Genomic DNA, 22,077 nt, shown 5'->3' with positions numbered 1-22,077 from the left:
ATCTTGAGTTTCAAAGTATTCTCCTAGAGCTAAACATCCAGGTCCCAAAATAATCATGGGAGGGTTTAGGTATCCAGCTAAATGGAGATTAGAGCAGTAGTCACCTCCTCTTTTTGTTATAGGTTATTTTGGCATGTACATTTAACTTTCTAATTTCTAATTTAAAAGGAAAAATTTGGTTGAATGCACTCATTATTTCAGCTGACAAATAAGGGCTTGTTTTTCCATTACTATGCTTTCTGCATCAGTAATGTGCAGGCTCAGCTCTTGGTTTTTAAAATAAACAAAACATATTAAAAACGCAAATAGAGTATTATATAAACTTTTTTAAAAAATATAATGTGCTAATGCTAAAAAGAGAAAAATGCTATGACATAGAAAACAAATTCATTTTCTGTAGAAAACAAGAAGTAAGCTAAATGGTTGAACTGTAAGCCACAGAAAGAGGGATGCAGAACAAGCAGTGAAGAAAGCTTTATCTGACAGAAGGTCAGAAGAATGTGTCTTCTAGTCTGATAATTAGCATTTGGGTGCTAATTTTTAGTTTTGTTTTGGAAAGAACTGTGTCTCTGTACAGCTGAAAAGCATTTAGCAAATTACAGCATGTATACTAGTGTTAATTATTTAATATATTCCTAAAAATGGCATTGCTGTTAAAATGCATTAGAAAGTCTGCTGTCTTCTTGTGGTTGAAAAAGGGACAGATACTAAAATATTTTGTAAAATTCCATGACTAGCAGTCACTGTTTCATGCCAGAGATGGTTTTTTCTAGCCTTGAAGGCAGTCATTTTCTCTGTGTGATAGAACTGTTTCTTAGCACATTGTAGTTAATATGTTTGCTTGTATGTTGTTTACAGTACCTAATGATCTTGAAACCAAGAGAGCCAACACAAAAATCACAAGATATTTAGGGACACCAGAATAACTCTGGATGCCAACAAACATGCACTGTCTAGCTCATTAACAATGAAATTCCATCTTAGAGATTTCAGGCTATTATTAGCCTATTGAAGGCAGATTACAGTTAATATATTTCAGGTTGAAGCCTATCTAAGCTAATTTAAAATCAATATCCCTGAACTGTTAGCTGATCAGATGATCATATTTGGTATTTTGTGTATCATCTGAGAAATCATCAGTCTCTTGATAGAATGAATAAGTCTGTATAAGCTTACCTCTTCAGTTTCTAGAGCACTTTAAAAGCTGCATCAGTAGCTGAGTATATGAAATATATATATTTCCTTGTGTTACCTACACACAATGCAGCCATGTGCAGGTCAGCCATAATCCTTTGCCAGGAGTCCTTTGAATAATCCCATAGATGCTGTCATGGTTGATCATATATTAAATTATTCCTGCATTTGAGTATTTGCAGGATCAGATCTTCAGAAGAAAAGTGAAATTCGAGGGCTGGGAACAAGGGCATGTATCAAATGCAAACAATTCTATACATACTTACCTACTTATAAATATAAATTGAATTTACTAATAGTTAAATTGTTTGAAATTATCACAGTGGGATCTATGAAAAGATCCTGCCCCACTGGATTAGGTAAGAGGCAGCTCCCTTGCCTGTAGCAGCTGCAGGCTACACTGACTGCTCTGATGAAAAGGAAAGAAACCTCAGAGATGTGGAAATTCACTGGAAAAGGCCTTGAGGGAAAGTTAGTGAGGAGGGTTGCTGTTACTCCAGTGAAACTTGGATTTCCTTGAAATTAATGCTTCTCTTCCAGCCACACAGGAAAGCTGTGGTGAACTCAGGATATGATATCTCATTAAAGTTCTTCCAGTGTCTTGCTTACAACATCATGTTTCATCTTTATCCTTCCTGGAAGACAAATTAGAGCAATATCCAAGCAAAGCTGGGATGGAAAAGGTATAGAGGGATAGGGACAAGAGAAGGGGATGAGCAGAAGAGTAAATAGCCTTTACCTGTATGTAATGGATGACAAGTACTAGACATCATGGGAGAGCTGGGCCTTTGGGAATGGCTTTACCTGGAAGAGCTAATTTGAGGTGGTGGAGGGATCGGCTTACAATGGATCTTCCATGTATGGTGGGAAAACCTGGAAGATTCATAAGAACCTTAACATGCAGTATTAACACGTTCTAAAATGAGAAGAGGCTCCCAGAGCCATATTTTTGTGATGAAGTTCAGTGCATGACAGGTGCCACCTTCTCTGATTTTTCAGAAGAGATCATTTTTTGGAGAGCTGACTGTGGGGAGGCTGGCTGGCTGCTCACACACTGCTCTTCACAGGTATTAGATGCCTTGAGTATAGTGAGTAACTTGTCTGGGCACATGTGTCAGAGCACCATGACACTGCTGGCAGTATCCAGCCTGGCTCATTCACAGGAAATGAGGGTTGTGCAATGCCCACGTTTATCTGGCATATGAGCTTTTAGAAGCAGTTGTCAGCTACAGATTTTGTTATACTTGGATAGCACTTTTGTCTGCCAGAATTATATGTATCTTATAAAAAGATGTCAGATTTCCTATGAAAGGTTTATTTTTTATTGGAAGAACTAATAAGTTAGAGGGGTAACCTTAGACTCTTCTGGCTTTCAAAGAGTAAGGACTTCATTCATGAAAATCCTGACTTTTGTTTGATATTATCTTTCTCTTTCTGATTATTTCCAAAGCTTTTTTTTTTTTTTTTTCTGTCTGTGATATCAAACACTTTGTGAAAGGGGAAATATCTCAGGCTCCACATGCTGCAGGTTTTTGACCCATTTGCTTTTATGTCTTGAATGTGAACATTTTATCAGTGGAAGACAGATACAAAATTCAGCTATTGATGGATTAGGAAACCCAACCAGTTCTACTTAAGTGTGTGGAACATTTGCCATTGGCTTTTCTGAAAGGCAGGAGTGAGCCATGTTTTATTTTTACTTAATCCTTTCATAGCTTTTAGGTAAAAATATTTTTATACAAATTGCAAACTGAGATATTTTACTTCTGAGAGAATATCCTATTGAATTAGAAAGCTGTGACTGACTTTCCTATTTTCTGATTGTGAGTGGGCTAACTCACCATTGTGCCAAATAACCAAACAGTTACTGAGCATATTTTTAGGAAACACAGCGTTTTTTTGAACCAGACCTAATTAGGAATTCTCTGATTTATTTTAGTGTAAAATCAAAACCTTGGTTATGGAATGTATTTACTTTTTTTAACTGACACATTTTCCAAGGATCTAGCTTGTGCTGTGTTCACGTGTAGCAGTGTGACCTTGATTCAGAATGTGAATCTGTTCTTACAGAGGTATTACAGCCAGTTTGGTCATGTTCTGAACCTACCAAGATTTGGTTGTTCTCACAGTCTTTGAATGTGGATTGTCTGCATTTTTTCCTTTTCTTCTCTTTAACTTATTGAGAAAGTAAGACCTGATTTTTTTCTGGAAAGACACATTGCTTTATCTTCTTTGGCACAGCTAATACAGTGCACATCTCCCTTGTGAACATTATAGGTAATAAAGGCTGTGGTGTTATCACACAGTGAGGAATTGAATGCAGACAAGATCTTGCCTTTGTGTCAGCGGTGGTTGCATCTTTTGCCACATATGGAATATTCCCCTGATGGGTCAAGTCAGAAGCCTGCTAAGCACTGCACTTTGTGAGCCACCTTTTATGTATTCCTCTCTGAATATTTTACCTATACCAAGCATGTCCCAAGTAGAGCCTGAGCAGGTCTTTTTGCCCAAATTACAAACCTGAGCCATGGTGGGAGGTGCTGCATGCAAGCAAATGCACCAGCACTGAGACTGGGCACCAGCATCCAATCTGCTCTTCCTGGCTGCCTCTGAGCTTGGTGGAGATGAGCACAGGGTCTCATTTCAGGCTCCTCCACTCTCTCCACTGTCCAGACTGGTGGCCTCAGTCTTCCATGATCTTTATGACAAGTTGCTGTCCCATGAAAAATAGACTGTGAAAAGTTGATGGGTGGGAGGAACAGGACAGTTAGCTGGGAACCATCAGGATAACAAAAACCTTGATTGCAAAACATCTGAATTTTCTGATTAAAAGACTTTTATAGAGAATTAAACTAAGAACATAGCATATATTCTTGTTAAATATCAGAAAATTAATAAGAGAGCAAGTACTGAGGTAGAGCTGGGGTGGGTAGTGGGGACAAAGGCAGTCATTAGGCATGTCTGAACTGTAGGAGATGTCTCAGTCAGAGGTTGGAAATGCGTAGACACCATATAATTCACAAGGATCAAGTCTTTAACCTTGTGGACTGGAGTCTGTGTTGGGTACTAAGTGATTGAATCTTTTCTCTATGAAGGCATTCTTGACAGATCTCTTACTTGCAAGTTTACTGATATTTAACAGAGATGAGAATTATCACTCCTGGTGGAGAAGGAATTGGAACCTCTCTCCTGCCCGATAGGGTGGACACTTGTAACTTAGTCACATCTGGCTGATACTGAAGCAGGGATGGAAAAGGTAGGAGAAGCCTCAGAGGCACCAATCACGGCTCCAGGAGTAAACAAGACTCAGCAGTGAGGGTAGGGTGAGCCAGGTGTGTGACAGGCAGATGCTTGCAGGTGTGTGATGTGGGATTGAGACACAAAGGAGCTACAGTGGCTGGGTAAGAGAAGGAACTTACTGTTTACAGGGAAGCAAAGAGGTAGATGGAGCTGATATGTATGTCTGGAGCTGAGCCTCTCCCCTCCTTCCTGAACACATGCAGTTCCTTGATAAGATCAGCATGGGTGGTAAGGGAGGAGGGGAGGCTGGGAAGCAGAACACTGTCATTGGTTCATCATGGCCATGCATTTTGCCTGGCACAGGGAATTGGGGAAGCTGTCAGGAAAGGTAATCAGAAAAGGCAATGGATGGTGCAGAGCATCTTGGGAGTAGGGAGCAGGAGGTGAGAGCTCACAGGAGCTTGTTCAGTGCTGGAGCAGAGGCTCAGGCAAACTCCTATGGGGAAGTTGTTTCGGGATGAAGCAGGAGAGACCTAATCCTCTGGAGATGGTTCTTCTCCACAAGCCCAGGCTTGGTCCGTTTCCTTTATCAAACCTGTTTTCACAGTGGCCAGTACCTTCCTGGAAAGGTCCATACACAGGGCATTGTTCCAGCAGTGATGCCAGACAGACTAACAGGTGTCTTTGCATCTCCCCAGTGGTCAAATGCACTGGTGTGGTATCTATGTGTCATCCGGGTGTCATTGTTATGCCATGGGGTAAAAGTCCTTGCTTTGCTTCATTTTCCTCCCATTTGGCTTTGGAAAATTGCATACACACATATAAAAACTCAAAAAGACATTAGGAAATGCAAGAGTCTAAGCTCCCTATGGGGAGACAGGGAGGAAGACAGTAACATTGGAAAGCTGCACCAAGTTTCATCTGTGCTTTTGTGTTTTTCTTCTAAACTGTTAGGATTTTTATCTTTTCAGTTCTCATGCACTGTTAATCTGGCTTCTGTGTGTAGTCCTGCTGAGACTCAGAACACATTCCTGGGATACCAAGAGGCATATGGCCTACCTGTAGCACTGGTCTCTGGATTAGGGATGTAGCTTAGTAAGAAGCCATGTCACAGCTTTTAGAGCAGCGCTGTAAATTCACTGCTCTTCAGCCCAGATGGGGCAGTAAGAAGCAGTACCTGTAAGAAGCAGTCATATGAGCACAGCTGTGCCTCCAGTAAGCACTTCTGGGGGCAATTCTTACAATAAGGCATTGCATGTTTCTCATTGCTCACTAGCCAGGAGAGACCCACAGGGCAGGTGTACTCTGGGATTGCACAGCCCAATGGAGCTAGGTGGAACAAGCAATCTGGTACAGGCAGCTTAGCCAGGGCTAAGTGCTGCTGTATGGTTCTTCTGTTCAGGTGAGAAGTGGGCTATGCTATTTTACATGTAGATACACCCAGAGGTGTTTCATTGCATGGGTGTGCAGAACAGAGGAGTTCTGACATTCTGTGAAGTGGGGGTGCATTGCACTCGTGGGGTTGGAAATGCTGCTAAAGGCATCAGCTAAGACAGTGCAAAGCCTGTATGGAGGAAGGGCTTTGTGCTTTTACTGGAAGTAACTGTCTCCTAATTTTTCCCTCTTGGGAACCTTTTTGGTACAGTATGTGTCTCTTCCTTGTAAATAGCAAGAATTGGGTGAATGTGATTATAAAGGTTCCCCTCCTGCTGTGAAGGTGTTTTGTGTATTTGTGGCTGACCTATTACTTTATCTGCCCAGCCTTTGGCTGTCTGGAGATAAAAGAACTTGTGTGAGGCAGAATCTGCCTCCAAACCCTCTTCTGTGAGCCCGGCTGGGAAGGCAGACATTTTGTTCTGTACATGAAAGAGATTTTAAATTTTTCCTTTGTAGTGAGTTTGAGAGCACTGACTTTAAAAATCTCCAAGTAGCTCACTGTAAATAAACCCAGATGAGTAAAATACTTGTATTTTTACAGCTCTTAAAACACATTTTATAATGGAGATGGAGGATGTCTTTGCAGTGGGCGGTATGGGAATTAGAGCAATATTTGTCATCATCTGCAGTATGAGCAAGCATAGTGCAAATTCTCCTGTATAACTCAATAAAAATGGGGTATGGCCTATAACTACCATGAATTTTTTTGTTATGGTACGTGCAGATCCATTTTGTTATTTAAATTACATAAGATGGATCAGAAACCAAGAGTTTCATTACAGACTTTTATAGAAAATCATCATAAATTCCTGCTTATAAAGACAGCTCTCTTGAAGTGTATTCATTCTTTGAGTGAGAAATACAATTATTGATTGCTTCATTATGGAATTAAAAAAGAATATATTTTTTGTTATTCATTAAAGCTGATTAAAAATGTGTATAACTTGAACATATTACAATAAATGCAGAACTGCAGCACACTGGAATGTATTACTATATCTATAAGAACAGTTGTTCACCATAGTTTTGCAGAAAAATATTTTCCTTATTCTAATTTATTACTACCTCTGCAAAATCACACATCCATGTTTTGTTTAGTCAGTTTTTTTGTTCCCATACTATCAGTCTTTTGCCAGAATATTTCAGCAACAGCTAATCAATTACAAAGTAGAAGCTTATGTTCAGTTTACTTGTTAATTAATTACTTATGTCATGATGTTATCAGTGATATTTTAAAACTGAATCTTCTGGAGACAATCCAGCTAAATCAAGGGGAAAAACATATAAGAAGGTTATATCAGAACTGAGGTGTTTGGCATTAATGGTTTGTTTGCTGCCACTTCAAATTTCACATACACTCTGAAAAATTATAAGACTGACTATTGATAATTAAAAACAGAAAGATACAGAGTTGTTTGGATTCCATACTGGAAGAAAAAGCACAGTCATTCTTAGTTTACAATGAAAAGATAAGGCATTTGTTAATGTTTCAAGTAGTATTGGATCAATTCAAAGAATTAAAAGTAGAACCAGCTTTTATTTTTGAGTTAACGTTTGGGACCCTTAAGTAAAGCTGATGATGTTTCTGGACAAGAGAAAATCAATAACATGCCACTTATAGTATCTACTGAATGTTAGGTAGTTAATAATTTAAGAAAGAGAGCTTGCTGCTACACTTACAAGGTTCTCCCTTTTGTTAAGGAAGGAGACAGGTTCAGTTGGCTGTTGGGTATTCCTTTGTATGTTCACTTTTAGTAAATTAAAAATGGCTTTTCCTCAAATAAGAGAAACTGCCCTCAGACTACAGGGCAAGATTTTTTTTGACAGCCTTGATATGAACTACCTGAAAGATGGGAGCCTTTAAAAAAAACCAAAAAAATGTCTTTCAATGGTGTTTTGGCTTAACATTATTTGAGCAGCTCGTAAAGACAGAAAGGGAATTGTAGTAGCATCAGATGCAGGCAGAGGTGATTGTACCTGCTCAAAGACTTGACCAGAATTTCTACTCAGGGGATGCTCTTGAAGAATGAACAAAAGAATATTGGGGAGCACGTATCTTTACAGTTGTGCATGGCATAAATGATTTTTTTTTTTTCTGTCTCCTGATCTGAGCTCAGATCTGTTTTTTTTGCTTCCAGGATGTACAGCACAGATGGTGGAGACTAATTGGGGTGGAGGGCAAAGCCTCTATGTATTCTTGAAATCCTGTGCCTCTCTGGAGGTTGAGGGTGAAGTTGCAGTGGCACAGGCATCCTCGGGGCTAATGTGAGCGATGGCAGCCTCCCTGGGTTTGCCTCCCTGGGTTTGCCTGCTGTTCATGATGCAAAGCTAAACGGCTGTAGCAGCTGTCGAACACACTTGTGTCTGACACACAGGACAAATTTCTCCATCCATCCATCTGACTCAACCAACAGAAGTGTGTCCGTGCATGGAGGGGTCCTGTATCGAGCCCTGCAGCAATCCCAGCAGATGCAGAAGAAGCATTTGGAGCTCTTTTATATTGGCTGCCTTTCTTGGGCTTGTATTTTACTGGTGTTGCTGCAAACAGAACTCTGGCAAATTGCTGCCTTTCACCTTTTCCAAGTGTCAGAGCTTTGGAGGGCATGATGGCCTCGGAGATATGCAAATCATTTCCTTGTACTAGCCCTGGTGCTCAGAGATGCAGCAATGTTTCCATGTGCCCTCCAACAGCTCATGCTGAGCTCTGACTGTGCTAAAACTTGCACTGTAGCAGACAGAGACTTAGTCTGGGAGCTTGGGGTTTGTTCCATCCCCAAGCCATTCCCATCCTTTCCTTCTTCCCAGAAAACAAGAAAAAGTCACAGCTGGGCTTGTCTTGCTTTTGCATCTGTCCATAACCTTCACGGCAGTTCTCAGTCCCAGCCACTGTTACAGATGTGATTATACAGAGTTTACAGAAGTAAATGACATAGGGAGATGCTAATCAAAGCTTTTGTGGAGCCTCTTCATGTAATTTGTGTTGTGTTTCTTTCACTGTACCACCAGTCAGCATCTCTCATGTTCAGTCTTAAGTTCTTCATTTGCAGGTATGCTGCGTTCCACCCAACCTTTTTGTTTTCTTTGTGGTCTTCTTGAGTTTCTTCCCCTCTCACTGCTTCTCCAGTTGCCCTGTTAAAGAGCAGGAGGCCATAGGTGAATCCCTATGGGTGTTTTCCATACTAAAAAAGATTCCAAAAATATCTCTCCTTTGGCTCAAGAGGAAGAAACAAAGCAGGGCTGTCAGGTGGCAGGAACCCCCAAAGCAGTGACCTAGATGCATAGCATGTGCAATTTAAAATGATCATTTAATGTGCAATCATCAGGTCAGGCTGATATCAGGAAATGGGATGTTAAAGGCTTTTTAGTGGGCACGTGAAGTAGCATGAGGATTAAGCTGACACCCTCTCATGTCTTGTGTGCAGAGGTGGCCTTTCTGCTACATCATATTTATGGATGTTAGAGAGAAGCATCCTATAACAGGATTCTCCATGAGTTATGTCCATCTACATTTAAATGACAAAGGTCATGTCCAATTGTACAGTAATTAAATTTTAATAAAATAAGAAAAATTTATAGCATTCAAGTTAATGCTATAACTGAGCAGGGTAACTATCTCTCACACAGCCTCAGTACATGATATAATTTATGCATGAGCTCAGAATTCTCTGCAAGATGCTGAAATCAACATCGCATGACGGGGATGTGGATACTTATTTTAGACACTGAGTCTGAAAATTGTGGTTTGTGGAAATTTATGTAAAAATATTGCCAAAATAAGCATTGAAAACCTAATTTCAATATGCAGCTGCTTGTAAGCATGGTAATTAAGATATATTGGGTAAATTTACTACATCTGTTCTCACCCACACCAGTGAGAGAGAAGTTGCAGATTTCAGCTGTAGACTCACCAGAGCTTTAAACTCCAGCCAGGACCCAGGAGAAAGCTGTCTGGGAGGGCAGGTCTGCTGCTTAGCCTGGTCTTGTCTCCACTGCTCAGAGCTTTGATGGAGGGAATGTTACTGGGATCGCCCAGCTCCCACCTCTTGAAAACACTTTTCACAAATGGACTCACAGTCCGGCAGGGAGGGAGAGAGAGTCAATCAGCACGTTATCTGGATATAGAAACGAAAGTGAGAGTTTAGACATTTTTCTTGTCAAGAATCAATCAGTGTCGACTTTACATGCCATCACCAGTCACTCACTGCTCTGAATGCTATGTTTACCCTCTGCGGCTGGAGATCCGTACTCCTTCTAGATTGCTGCTCCTCTGAAATAAATCAACAGGTTTTACCTCTGCTTTTTCCTCCAGCTGGGGTAATGCTGGTCCCTGAAAGGAAGACGGAAGATGGGTTTGAGGAGCACTTCGGCTTGAACTACTTGGGGCACTTCCTGTTGACTAACCTCCTCTTGGATACGCTGAAGCAATCAGGAACGCACAGTCACAACGCTAGGATCATCACTGTCTCATCAGCCACCCATTATGTAGGCAAATTGCACCTAAACGACTTACAAAGCAGGTACCGATCCCTTTTTGGTATTCACTGATCTGTAGTAATCTTGTGTAGATTAAAATACAAGAGAATTGCTACTGACTATGAGGTGGTTTTTTTTTTTTTTTTTTTTTTTTTTTTTTTTTTTTTTAATACAATTTATGGTGCTTCTCAAGCACTTGCTTATTATAGTTAACATTTGATCAAAGCTTGCAGCCTTAAGCCAAAGGTACAAATTATTTATAAATTCTGAACGGCGTCTTTTATTCTGGACTTTGAAAACCTCACTTTGCTTTCTGATGCTTATACTGCGGTGATGCTTGCGGTGCATGCGGCGTCTGGACTCGCCACTACCTAATGAGAGAGAGACGCTCCGTAACCGGGATGTTTTGAAATGGCTTGGGTGGATGCTAATAGACCTCGTCCCCGAGAGGATGCGTGCACAGAGCTCTCAGATGAGCTCAGCAGCCGCCTGTGGCTGCTCGCTGCCCGCCGAGCAGGGATGCTGACTGGGCTCTGGGGGGCAGCTGGCCCGCCCTGCCCAGCTGCCTCGCACACAGCTGCCGTGCCGGCCCTCTGCTGCCCGCTGCTCCTTCGCGCCCCGCAGCTCCCTCTGCCTCCGCCTTGTCCTGCTCTGCTCCTGACATCCCAGTCTCCGCCCGTGGCTTCCCTCACAGCCCCGCTCCAGCTTCCCCCACCCAGCCCCCGGCCCCAGGCTGTGTCATCCTGCCTGTCCCTTTCCGACCCCTACGGTCCCTGCCCTCTCACACCTGGATCAGCCTGGCGATTCACTGCCAACGCTGGACCCTGGCTCGTGTCACTGTCACCCCCTGTGCTTCCCCAAGAGCTTATGGAGACCCAGACTGTAGCCACCCTGGGTTTTTAATCCAGTAAAATGGGCTTAAATGCATGGATGACTTCTGACCTCCTGCTTTCATTTAGGAAAATTGTGGATGAATGTCTGTGGGATATTTCTAACATTAGGAAGACATCAAATGATGTGGTAAATGTCTCTGATATCATACAGGAACCGCGTGGAGTGGTTTATTTAGCAGAGAAACAGGCAGGATAACTGAGATAAATTTCAAAATTTCCCCATGTAGTCATGTGTGACAATTATGTGCTTACTAAGAGGCTGAAGCAGAGCCTGCCTTCCCCCTTCTCATGGGCTCCAGAGAGCTTCTGCCTGCCTGCATGGAGCCAGTCTGACTTCTGTGTCATTTCCGTAAAAATGCGTCTCCATCCTTTGACAGGATCTTCAGGGACTTCAGGAGGTGATCAGAGGTACCTGGCCCAAGGTTTCATTTCCGAACACAGACTGAAATTAGAGGTCTGGGCTGTTTCCACTGCAGACATTTTACATATGAATGCTGCATTAGGCATGTCAAATTTCTGATTACATATTATGGCATCAGTTTTATTACAAGCCATTGTTTAAACCTCTGCAGGGTAGTCACAATTTAATCTCTTGCTTGTAAAACAACCACAGGAAATTACCCTTACTCTTCACTTGATGTATGTAGTCATTGTTTCTGATGGCCATGTTCTGGATGGCACCATGTGAGGGGGCTAAGGGGATTAGTATTTCTTTGGGCTAAAGTGCAGAATGCAGAATTAAATGTGACTGTTCTATGTGTCTAGATAACAGTATAGCAAGGTCTTGTATTGTGCCTCTTTAATTTAGGATCATCCCTGTCTTTGATTTGTCATTATTAACTCATGTTTTAAAGGAACCAGAAATGTTCTGGTTTGGAAAGTTATAGTTGAGCAAGAACATGACTAGTCTGATAGAATAATAATATAGCAGTGAGATTTACCTGCAGCTTTCATGTCCTTTACCTTTCAACATTATTGATGTAAGGACTGTAAAGGATGACTGATTTTGCCTGCTCATTCCCACACAGATGCTCTGAATCAGAGATAGCAATGGTACCTGCACATATGCACACTGGTGAAACCCAGAGTGGGCTGTAAATTCAGGTCTAAACCTTTCCTTGGTTCAGGTGTAAAAAGATGCTCTTTGGTATTTTTTTTTAGCCTGACAATAAGCCCCACTCAGGCAAATAGTTTGACATTACCATAAACAGTGCTGTAAATACCAGTGAGATCACTTGTGTGTTTGAGTGTGTCCCTACAGCATGAGCAGGGGGTTTAGCAGGAGGACTGCTGGGGAGGTATCATACCCAGGCATTGCCTACTCCACAGGGCCCTGGAGATGCCTTGTGGTTGAGAGCAACATTCAGGATATTTAATGTATGTGGTAAAGACACCCATGGTGAACGGTTTCCTGGTGATGCCATATCTCATTTTTGCTGCTTGTGTGAATGAGAAATCATTCTAATCATGGGAAATCATCTAATCATTTTCTACTCTTTTTTTTTTTTCCTTTATTTTGAGTTGCACCAATTGGCCATAATTAATTTTACAACTTGGGTGTATGTTCCCAGGTTGGCTGGTAGTACTAACCTAGCAGGAAAGCAGCAAAAGCCATCTGGAGTCATTATTGGAGAAAGTACTCTGTACTCTGTGCTGGGGAAATTACTGCTGGCAGCAGGTTGAATTCTTTACCATCCTCTTGTCCCTTTATTCCTAGATGCTAGTAGGGCTAGTGTCCTGACTAGAGGTGAGTGATAGTACTGGAGCAGGGATACATCCATCAAGCATGGCAGAGAAGGAAGGGCAGAAGACTCGTCTTGACTTAAGGAAGACAGTAAACTGAGGTTCAGTTCTCTGCTTTACCACAGACTTTTCTGTGGAATCCTTCTCCCACCCAGGCGACTCTGGGGTGGCAGTCACATTTGTGGCCATTTCTCCTCATTGCTTGTACTTGCTGCTGAGAGATCTGATCTGAAACCAGACATCATCCGTATCAGTGACCACAGGTCAACTGCATAACAATTGTTGGAAGGCCTGTCCCATGAACAGTGTTAAATGAAGCTGGTGTTACTGTCCTCCATGTTTCCTCTTTAGTTTGCTTCCTGCCATTTTACCAACCTGATTTATCCCATGTTGCTCTGGTTAGCTCTTTTCAGTGGGATGGTTAATTTAATTTTGGTTTTTTTGCATTTTGCATTATTTTCTTTCCTTCATTGTCTCTTTCTTCATGCTTGCCTTCTTCTTAATCTATGTCTTTTGAGCTTTTTATTGTTTAAATTGCCTTTTTCCTCCCTATTTTTTTTTCCTTTGAGGCTGTCTTATTTTTACCCACCAGTTTATCTCCTCCTCTCTATTTATCTGCCTCTTATCTTTTCCCCTTAGCCCCTCTCCTATCTCTTCCCTATGAATGCCATTTCTCTCCCTTCCTGCCCCTCCTCTTCACACATACACACCGGTGGAAGAGACATGGCATGGGTACACCAAGGCAGGATAGAGCTTGTTCCAAACAGGCAGGGCACAGCTTGTTTCATGTGTGTTATTGAAAATGCAAATGCACACGCACAAGAGCACTGACTGTTCTCCCAGTTCTTTTGCTGAAGGATATATATGAAGAACATCAAACGCCTTTGTGGTCTTTTAGATCCAGACCGTTTTCAACAGCAATCACATGAGTCGACAAGGGGATCCCTAAGGCAAATCATTCTCCTTCATCCCTACTTTGAACACGACTGTTTTCAGGGAGGTGAAAGTTTAAGAGAAACACAACCTATCTGCAAGCATTTCCACAGTGGTGATTTCAGCAATTCCGTGCAGAGGGTAGTACACTGTGTGCTCCAGCAGCACAGCTAACATGGCCTTCTTTCCTCTTTTGCCTGCCTTAAATGATACTTTCTAAATTGAGAGGAGAAAAAAAGTACGGTCATGGGAGAATATGGCTGTCTGGTTTTAGCAAGAGCTTGAAGGATAGTGTACCATCCACTTGGGTTGAGAGAAGCTTGAGCAGTGCACTGGAGTTCATACTGCTCTTTCAAGGCTGAGGTATAGGACACTCCTTTGAGTGCTCTACCTACCAAAGTAAGAAAGTATTTTTAAGAAAATAAAGAAAAAAAAGACCATATTTTCTTTTCCAGGCTGTGGATCACACTTAAATATGCTTCTTTCCCAGGGGTTAGCATCTTTGTGTGTTTTGTCTAGCTTTTTCTCCATGACTAACTATTCCTTTCATCATCCTCACTTTTTGCATACCAAATGGGCCCTGTAATGCTGTGAATCACAGATCTCTGAACTCCCCAGTCACAGTAACACAGCTCCTTTTCTGGTTCACATCTCTTGTATATTCAAGAACAGTTAGTCACACTTTTCTGCTCCCTTTCCTCTGCTCTCCAACTGCAGAAAGAGCTGATTTTTTTGAAACTCTCCAAGCTGAATATAATATATTAGATATAATTTCTGTATTTTCCCTGTAACCCTAGTGCATGAATCATGTCAGAGACAATAGAAGTTAAATGAAAAGAATTGCAAAATTCCCAGCTGCCACATGTGTGTCCTAGGTGGTGTAAAACAGGATAAACAGTTTTGCCCTAGACATAGGAAGATTGTGGAGAGACCAGGCAGCTCCAGTTCATCTCCTCTGTTAGGCAGTTCACAAAAAAACTGTAACAGGAAGTGTTAGGTACTGATGGGAAAATCTGTCTAGCAAACTCTCTGGAGTTCTCCTATTCTTGGATGTGGGGTGTCCTTCATCTTATCTTCTTCCATGTATGTGATGTTTATTGGTTAAAAATTTTGTATTAAGTTTGGGCAGAAAGTTGAGGATTTTTTTTCATCAGCATTACTGAAATTTTGGAAAATATTTTCCATGAACAGCAACTAAAAGTTAAGATGTTAAATTACTTTCGGAAAATATTTATCTATTTTTGAAACCAAAATATTTGATTTCAGTGTTCTAAAATTATTTTTAAAATTTATTTTTAATTATCCCTATGAGTACATTGGTATTCAGATTTTGAAATATGACAATAAAACTGAATCTCCCAACCTTTAATTTCTAAACCATCCTTTTCAACTATCTCTATCAGTTTCAAATTACTTATTCTTTTATTCTATTTTTTTTAAGCTGGACATTTGTGTAAAATAGATTTTTTTTTTTACTAAGAATGGTTTGATAAGTCAACATTCTTTTCCAATGAAAAGCTTCTATTTTTTAAACACCCAGTTAGTTCCTTCAGTGCCTTTTTTCTTAATTGTTTCTGATTGGAAGAACTGGAAGTATAACATCTTAAATTCAAGCAAAAACAAATGTAAAGCTGGTGTAGCATAGTAGTAGCATAGCACTGTTGGGTATATTTCTATTTTTTTATATAATAAAGGAAAATTTGAAAAAGGAAGTAGAAGAGATTTTCATTATTACCCCCTTTTTGTAAATCCAATTTAGCCAGTACAGAAGTATTTCATAGTAACATATAAAGAGCTGTGTCACTGGACTGTTGTTCAATAAAATGCTGGGAAAAATACAGCAATAGTAATCATAAAAGATTGCTCTAGATAATTAGATAGATACATATTATCATAGGTTTTATTTAACTCATGGAATATATGGTTCTGTTTGAGTTCTGGTGTTTAAGCAGCTTCTGCATGATGTCTTCTGTTGCATATTCTGGTTCTATTTGCAAGATAAATCATGTTGCCTTCACAAGACCAAATGCCAACTGCAGTACAGTGCTTTATTCATTTAGACGTGTCCTTCCTGCAGCAGTTTATCAAGTTTTCCTGTATAGAGTTAGATGATAAGTATTTAAATGCTTTCTCCACACATATAAGTCATTCTTTGCCAAATACTTTTTGTATAAATGCAAAAGGATTTGCTGCTTTGCAAAATGATCCCTTGTGTTTGCAGCGATTAGCATTAATTGCAAAAATTGACTGGCCTGGAAAATGAGTGTATGGGGGAAGGCACAAATCTCAAATTCTATAAGTTAATTTAAAAAATAAATGGGCTACTGTATCAGCAGACCAATTCATCAATTCAAAAGACAGAGTTTTAGCTTAAATGCATCAAGTATTTTATCCATTCTTGTCTGTTCCTGCAACCAATGACAAAGAAATATTTAAGTCAGGATGCCAGCTTCAGAAAGCTTTCATTTTATGTTCATCAATGTATTTTCATTCTGTCTAATCAAAATGCTTTTAGGGTAGATTGATTTCTGGAGAACAATAACAGAGTGTAACACTGATACCACAAAGCTAATGTCAGACTTACACGTATTTGGGGATATTAAGTGTAGCTACTTTGTTGTCACAATGTTAAATTCATTTTTGTCTAAAATAACTAATGTTCTTAATAAAGGATTGTTAATAACTGTTATTGGTTTAATGGGACATGAGGTTTCACAACTACTTCAAAATCACAGCATGCTGGGAAGTATGTGAGATATGGGTGCTCCTGCTGCCCAGCCTCTCCCTGCACCATGGGTTGGGTGGGAGAAGCCAGCTCTGCATGGCATTCAGGACAGTGGCTTTCACAGATGTGCTGTTTTCCAGAGAGGCAAGATGGCTTTGTGGTAATTTGTAAGGTAATGTATTGCATTCATGTGATAGAGAGGGCAAAAGAGACTTGAAGAACTGTGAGCAGAGAGAGAGCTTGTTGCCCTTGAGAGGGGAAGGTTAGTTTAACATCTTTCTGTCAGCAAAAAGACTCATTAAGGCTAAATGAACCTTAAAAGTTTGAAGTTCTGGTCCTGGGTGATTATTCCAATGTTTAAAGCATTGCCTTAACTACCACCATCCACCCAGTATCTTGTCAGTGGAGTTGCCCTTTGGGCTGCCTAGCATAGCTAGGGAAGGCTGGTGGACGTGCCTTCAAATCCCTGGAATAATGTGTTAAGAGAAATGGTCAAAATTATCAGCTCAACATCCAGAAACCCCCTTCAGATCAGCCCTGCTGTTGCTCCTGGCTCTTCATAGCCATGCATTCCATGTCTTGCCACAAGCATTAAGGATTATGAGGTATTGTGCAGGGAGCTGAAGGCAGATTTCTGCATCTGTGATTTGTTAACTCTTAATCTTTTCTCTATTCCTCGTCCTAAACCTCTTTGTTCAGAGAAGTAGAACTTGATCTGTTCAAAAGCAGACCAAGCAGTTGAAACCCACACCTGTGATAAAAAATGTGTTGTGAAAACTATGCTTTCTAAATAAAATGAATCTCTGTAAACATAAAATATTTTAGCCCCCAGGATTTAAATACTGCCAGAATGTCTGATAGAGTTGTAACTTTGTTGCTCCATTTCTTCTGTTCTCATTATGTGTTGGGTGTTGTGGTAACTCAGCCTTTTTTGCCATGGGAGGTGGAGAGGGGCTGTACACAGCAAAATCTCAGCTTCCGAAGAGGGACAGAGACTGAGGAGCACTGTGGCTCACAGTAGCTTTAGGGGAAGCTCAAGAGCTTTTAACAGTGATGTTAAAGGAGTGGGTGTGTTCAGTATCTGAATTGCCACCAAAAAATCAATCAATCAATCAGTCTGTCAAAGCAGCAGTTTCTTTACACTCTTTTCTCAGTGAGGGCTGGGGCAGGGCAGCTTTGTGACTATGTTGGTTTTTCAGGACATGAAACTTCTTGTCATTTCCTGGAAAGCTAAACCTGCCAGATTTCACCAGGTTCTGGCATGTCTGCAAGTGTAGAGGTCTTAAACATTCCGGTCCCAGGCCATGCCATGCCCCTTCTTATGAAATGCTTGGTTTTCCATTAGAGACCCCTGCTTACTGTATTCCAGGGTGATACAGTGTTGGGAAATTTATAAAGCGAACCCCAAAACTCAGCTCTAAGGCCAAATGGTGCAGAAAGTGATTGCTGACATTGTTCTTTATGGTACTTAAAAATAGCCACTTGCAATGCTGTCTGTGGACTGCTTTGCATCTTACTACTTTCTTGCAGGTTTTTGTGGTTTGCTGAAGTTGGCATTTTTATGTTCCTCAGATAAGACCCTCCCTCTTCACAGGCTCCTTTCATATTTAAATCTTATTTAAAACCCACCTGATTTCTGACAGTGGATGAGTGATGGTGTTGATGTACAGTCTCACAAGAACAAAAGCCTTTCGTGCTGTGTCTGGACTGTGAGTCATTTCATGGATGCAGAAAACTTCCACATTTTCATTCCTCTGGTACCTGTTGGTATTCAGCTGTATTTTTTCTTTAACCTAGGAAGGTCTTCCAACTGAGGAGAAGGCTTCTTGTGATGGCTTTTAACAAATAGCTATCTTTTTTATGAATTTGTTCCTTGTCCTAACTCTGGGAGTTAGTCCCTTTTATCACTCAGATTGAAGCTGTGATGTTCATATCCTCACTCCATCAGAAAACTTCTAAAAAGCAGAAGTTGTTAAATTGTTTCAACAAGCAGAAACTGATTTTCAAAAGTATGTTGTGCCAGACTTGCTGATTTTTTGTTTGATGGCATAGCATTTTCTGCACAGTAGTTATAGATATCTCAAAGGAAAAAATATTTTGCAGGCACATTTCCTCTGGTAAGGCAGACCAGTCCTTCAGTGTGGTTAATATTTGCTCTTGCAGAATACATTCAGCCCCTCCTTAAATCCAAGGCTGTGCAGTGGGTTGAGCCCACCACAATTAAACTTTAAATTATCTTTGCATATACACCAACATAGTCTATTGTAAATCTGCCAGCCAAGTAGGTGCACTGTGCTGGATCTGAAATGGCAGCACCCATTATGCTTATTCAGACCCTACAGTTTCTTTTGAGTCCCAGAATGAAAAGCTCAGAACTTGCAGCTAATCTGCAAAAGTCTACACCAGTTTCAAGATGCTTTTTAAGAATATCTTGGATTATACAAGTTATTGCTGGGGATTTTGTGGTCCTATGTGCATTCTGGTGGAAGCAAAGAAACCATAAAACCCCCCATTACTTCCTTCAACTTAAAAGCTTTATTGCAGGAGAGGTAGGAAACTCTCCACAGGTGGGTGGAGAGTACCTCCCCCATTTATAATCCTATAGATAATCTTACAAGATGTGTGACAATCTTCAATAACCTGAAATCCAGATTACCCAAGAGATAATATGAAAAGATGTGTGTCCTTGTTGTTTCCTCATCCCTCAAAATGTCACAAAGACACAGAATGTAGGTCTTGAAGCGGTGATCTTTTTCTTGGGTAAAGCAATGCAAACCCTTGCTTCCTTTCATATATTTTCTCATTCATTTATTTAATGGAGATTTTTAATTGAATGAAGGGATACTATTATGCTCAAATACCACTTCAAGTGTTAGCATGTACTTAACACTACATCAAATGCCCTGAATGTGGAAAAGAGGCAATTTATATAATTCTAAATAAAGACATATATTTACTGGAAGAATGGAGTTACAGTAATTATAACTTGAATTTGACAGTGATATTTAAAATAATCCAAAACATTTGAAATTAACACCAAATGTACACAAACAGAAAAATTTGACTTCTTTAAAGGTACTGATTCTGGTGAGACTTTGAGAAGACCAGTCTTTGAGCTCATGTTATATGCATTTGAGAGCTATGCTGAGCACACAGCAACTGAGCTGCACACAGCCAATCTCAGTAGATCAGAATAGCTCTCAGCATCTCACCTCCTTCCATTAGGAGTAGGGATCAGCCAAATGAAAAATAATGTTCTGATTCCATCTGGATGACAATAACGCCCAGGATGACAAGCCCTGACTTTAAAAAAGAAACCAAAGCCAAAACAATACCCTGCTTCCAGCTTGTGGCTTCTACTGCATTGAAGGTTAAGCACAAGGCAGGGGTCACTGATGTGCTGAGATACCAGTTACTGAGACCATTACCAACATTTTACCTGTTAGAGAGAGAGAGCTTTTCCCAGCTCCGGGCTTTTACCCTTATATTCTAATTTTAGAAAGAAAAATGTTATTCTCCTACTGTTGAAAGATGTCAGACAAAACCTGGATTTATTCAGAGCTCTGTGTGAGCAACATGTGGAACTGAAGAGCTCACTGCAGGAAAAGGAATGAAAGGCAAGATGGATTGCTCTGCCACTGGCCTATGACTGCTTAAGTAACTGCCATGCCACAAATTAGAACATGAAGGATTTGCTTTTCACCTCATGTAGAACCACTAATTTCATGTATTTTTCTGGTAGCCATGCTTTCGAACAAATTCATCACAGGGTCATGAGGGCTCTTCAGGAGTCCCTAACGCTGCATTCCTTATTCACTCAAGGTTTATGCTTCAGCCACCTTAACTGTTATATGTATGTTGTCACTATTGATTTTTTAAGGTTATACATCACATATACTGCAGAAACGTACATGAAGAAGTACGTGAGAAGTTGCTCAGGAGCACACAAAATGCCCAGTCATGTACATGAGATGAGTGACTGTGCAATAGCCTATAGTAGTAGCTGGTAACAGGACAGCTGCTGTACAAAACATAACCTCAGCAACATCTCAAAAGTAGATAAATTAATACCTTAGATTTGAGCTTTGTTTTACTAATGTATATGCTTCTTTCTTTCAATTAGTAAAATACTGGTTGTCAGTGGTAATATACTTATTCTCATTTCTCCAGCTTGGTCTTTTCTCCTTGTCTGTATTTCTGTTTGGTAGGTGGTTTTCTTTTTGGTGTTGATTGGCTGGTTTTTATTGAGAGAAAATTACAATTAATGAGACTCAGAAAATGTGTTTACAGGATAAATATATGTAGTACTGCCAAGAAGCCTGCTTTAATCTAGTAAACAATATTTAAGACTCAAGATTTATCATAAGAGAAGAGAAAGAAGCTGTTTATGATAAGCAGTAAAGACATGTTTATTTTCCAATATATTTCTCTAGCTGCTCAAATTAAGCTGCAAAATCTATCAAAACTTGAAAAATCTTATGCTGCATTCCCCGAAGAAAGAAAATTTAAGACTATGAAAGCTTCATGAGTGTTTAATAATAGACTTTTATAGTCTTGGCTAAGCAATGGTGATGATGTATTGCAAGATTAATACATAAATAATTAGGAAGCTTTAGTCATTTTAATACAGCAAGCCTGTGTTTTGCTTAATTCCCTGATTCATCCTACGGCATATATTGAAATTTTGTGCGGCCTTTCATTAAAAAGCCCAGCGTGTCAGCCACGTTTTGCATCACTTGTCTTTTAGTGGAGCACATAGCAGCTGGGTTTTCTGCAGTTTGATCTTGGTGTACTCTGCCTCCAGGTAAATTAACACCCTGGGAATTGGGGAGCGGTGATGGGTGAAAGGAGGATGATGTGCAAGACAATTGTGAAAGGTTCACATCAGCAAAGATTTAGTGCTAGCACTGGCTGGGTTAAATTGATCTGTGTGCCAGTCAGGAGGGTCACAGGTCCTCTGAGCCTTTTGCTGAAGCAAGCTGTGGTGGGGTACAGGGTGCTGTCAGTGAGTCCATGATGTCTGTTATGTGTGTGCGCAGTGCAAAAGGAGCCCTCAGTGAGGGTGGCAAAGCTGAGAGCAGCAAGAGAGCCCCATGCACAGGAGGGTGAAGGAAGTGATCTGTGCTGAACCCTTGTTACTCTGTGGGTACCCTGACCTCACTTAATGCTCTTTACTAAACATGGGATCATTTGATTTAAGTGGGAGACCACTGTAGAAAACAAACCAACTGAAGCCAACCTGAGGAGAAACAAGTAAGACTGCTAAGAGATGTGCTAAACCTTATTTCGGTTTTCAAACTGGGATAGCAGCTGAGTCCATATTTAAACACCTAATTAGCCACTGCAAGCTTCAGTTTGAAATTGGCTTCTCATTACTTTTTTGAAAATACATTCCATAGGGAGACTGCTTCTGGAGACAGCACCATGGAGATAAGTGGC

The 22,077-nt window shown here is 40.5% G+C and overlaps 1 protein-coding gene across 1 annotated transcript in view; it reads left to right on the top strand.

Annotated features, from left to right (window-relative positions):
- DHRSX (dehydrogenase/reductase X-linked) overlaps nucleotides 1-22,077 on the top strand; it is a 161,748-nt gene that overhangs the window by 104,553 nt on the left and 35,118 nt on the right. The window contains exon 5 of the mRNA XM_053969965.1: nucleotides 10,181-10,388. Within this exon, the coding sequence (XP_053825940.1) occupies nucleotides 10,181-10,388 (208 nt within the window). The remainder of the gene's footprint in view (nucleotides 1-10,180; nucleotides 10,389-22,077) is intronic.

The sequence above is a fragment of the Vidua macroura genome, chromosome 2 (genome assembly GCF_024509145.1).
Source record: "Vidua macroura isolate BioBank_ID:100142 chromosome 2, ASM2450914v1, whole genome shotgun sequence".
Classification (NCBI taxonomy): domain Eukaryota; kingdom Metazoa; phylum Chordata; class Aves; order Passeriformes; family Viduidae; genus Vidua; species Vidua macroura.
Note: the sequence above shows the minus strand (reverse complement) of the source record. Positions and strands in the feature narration are given on the sequence as shown.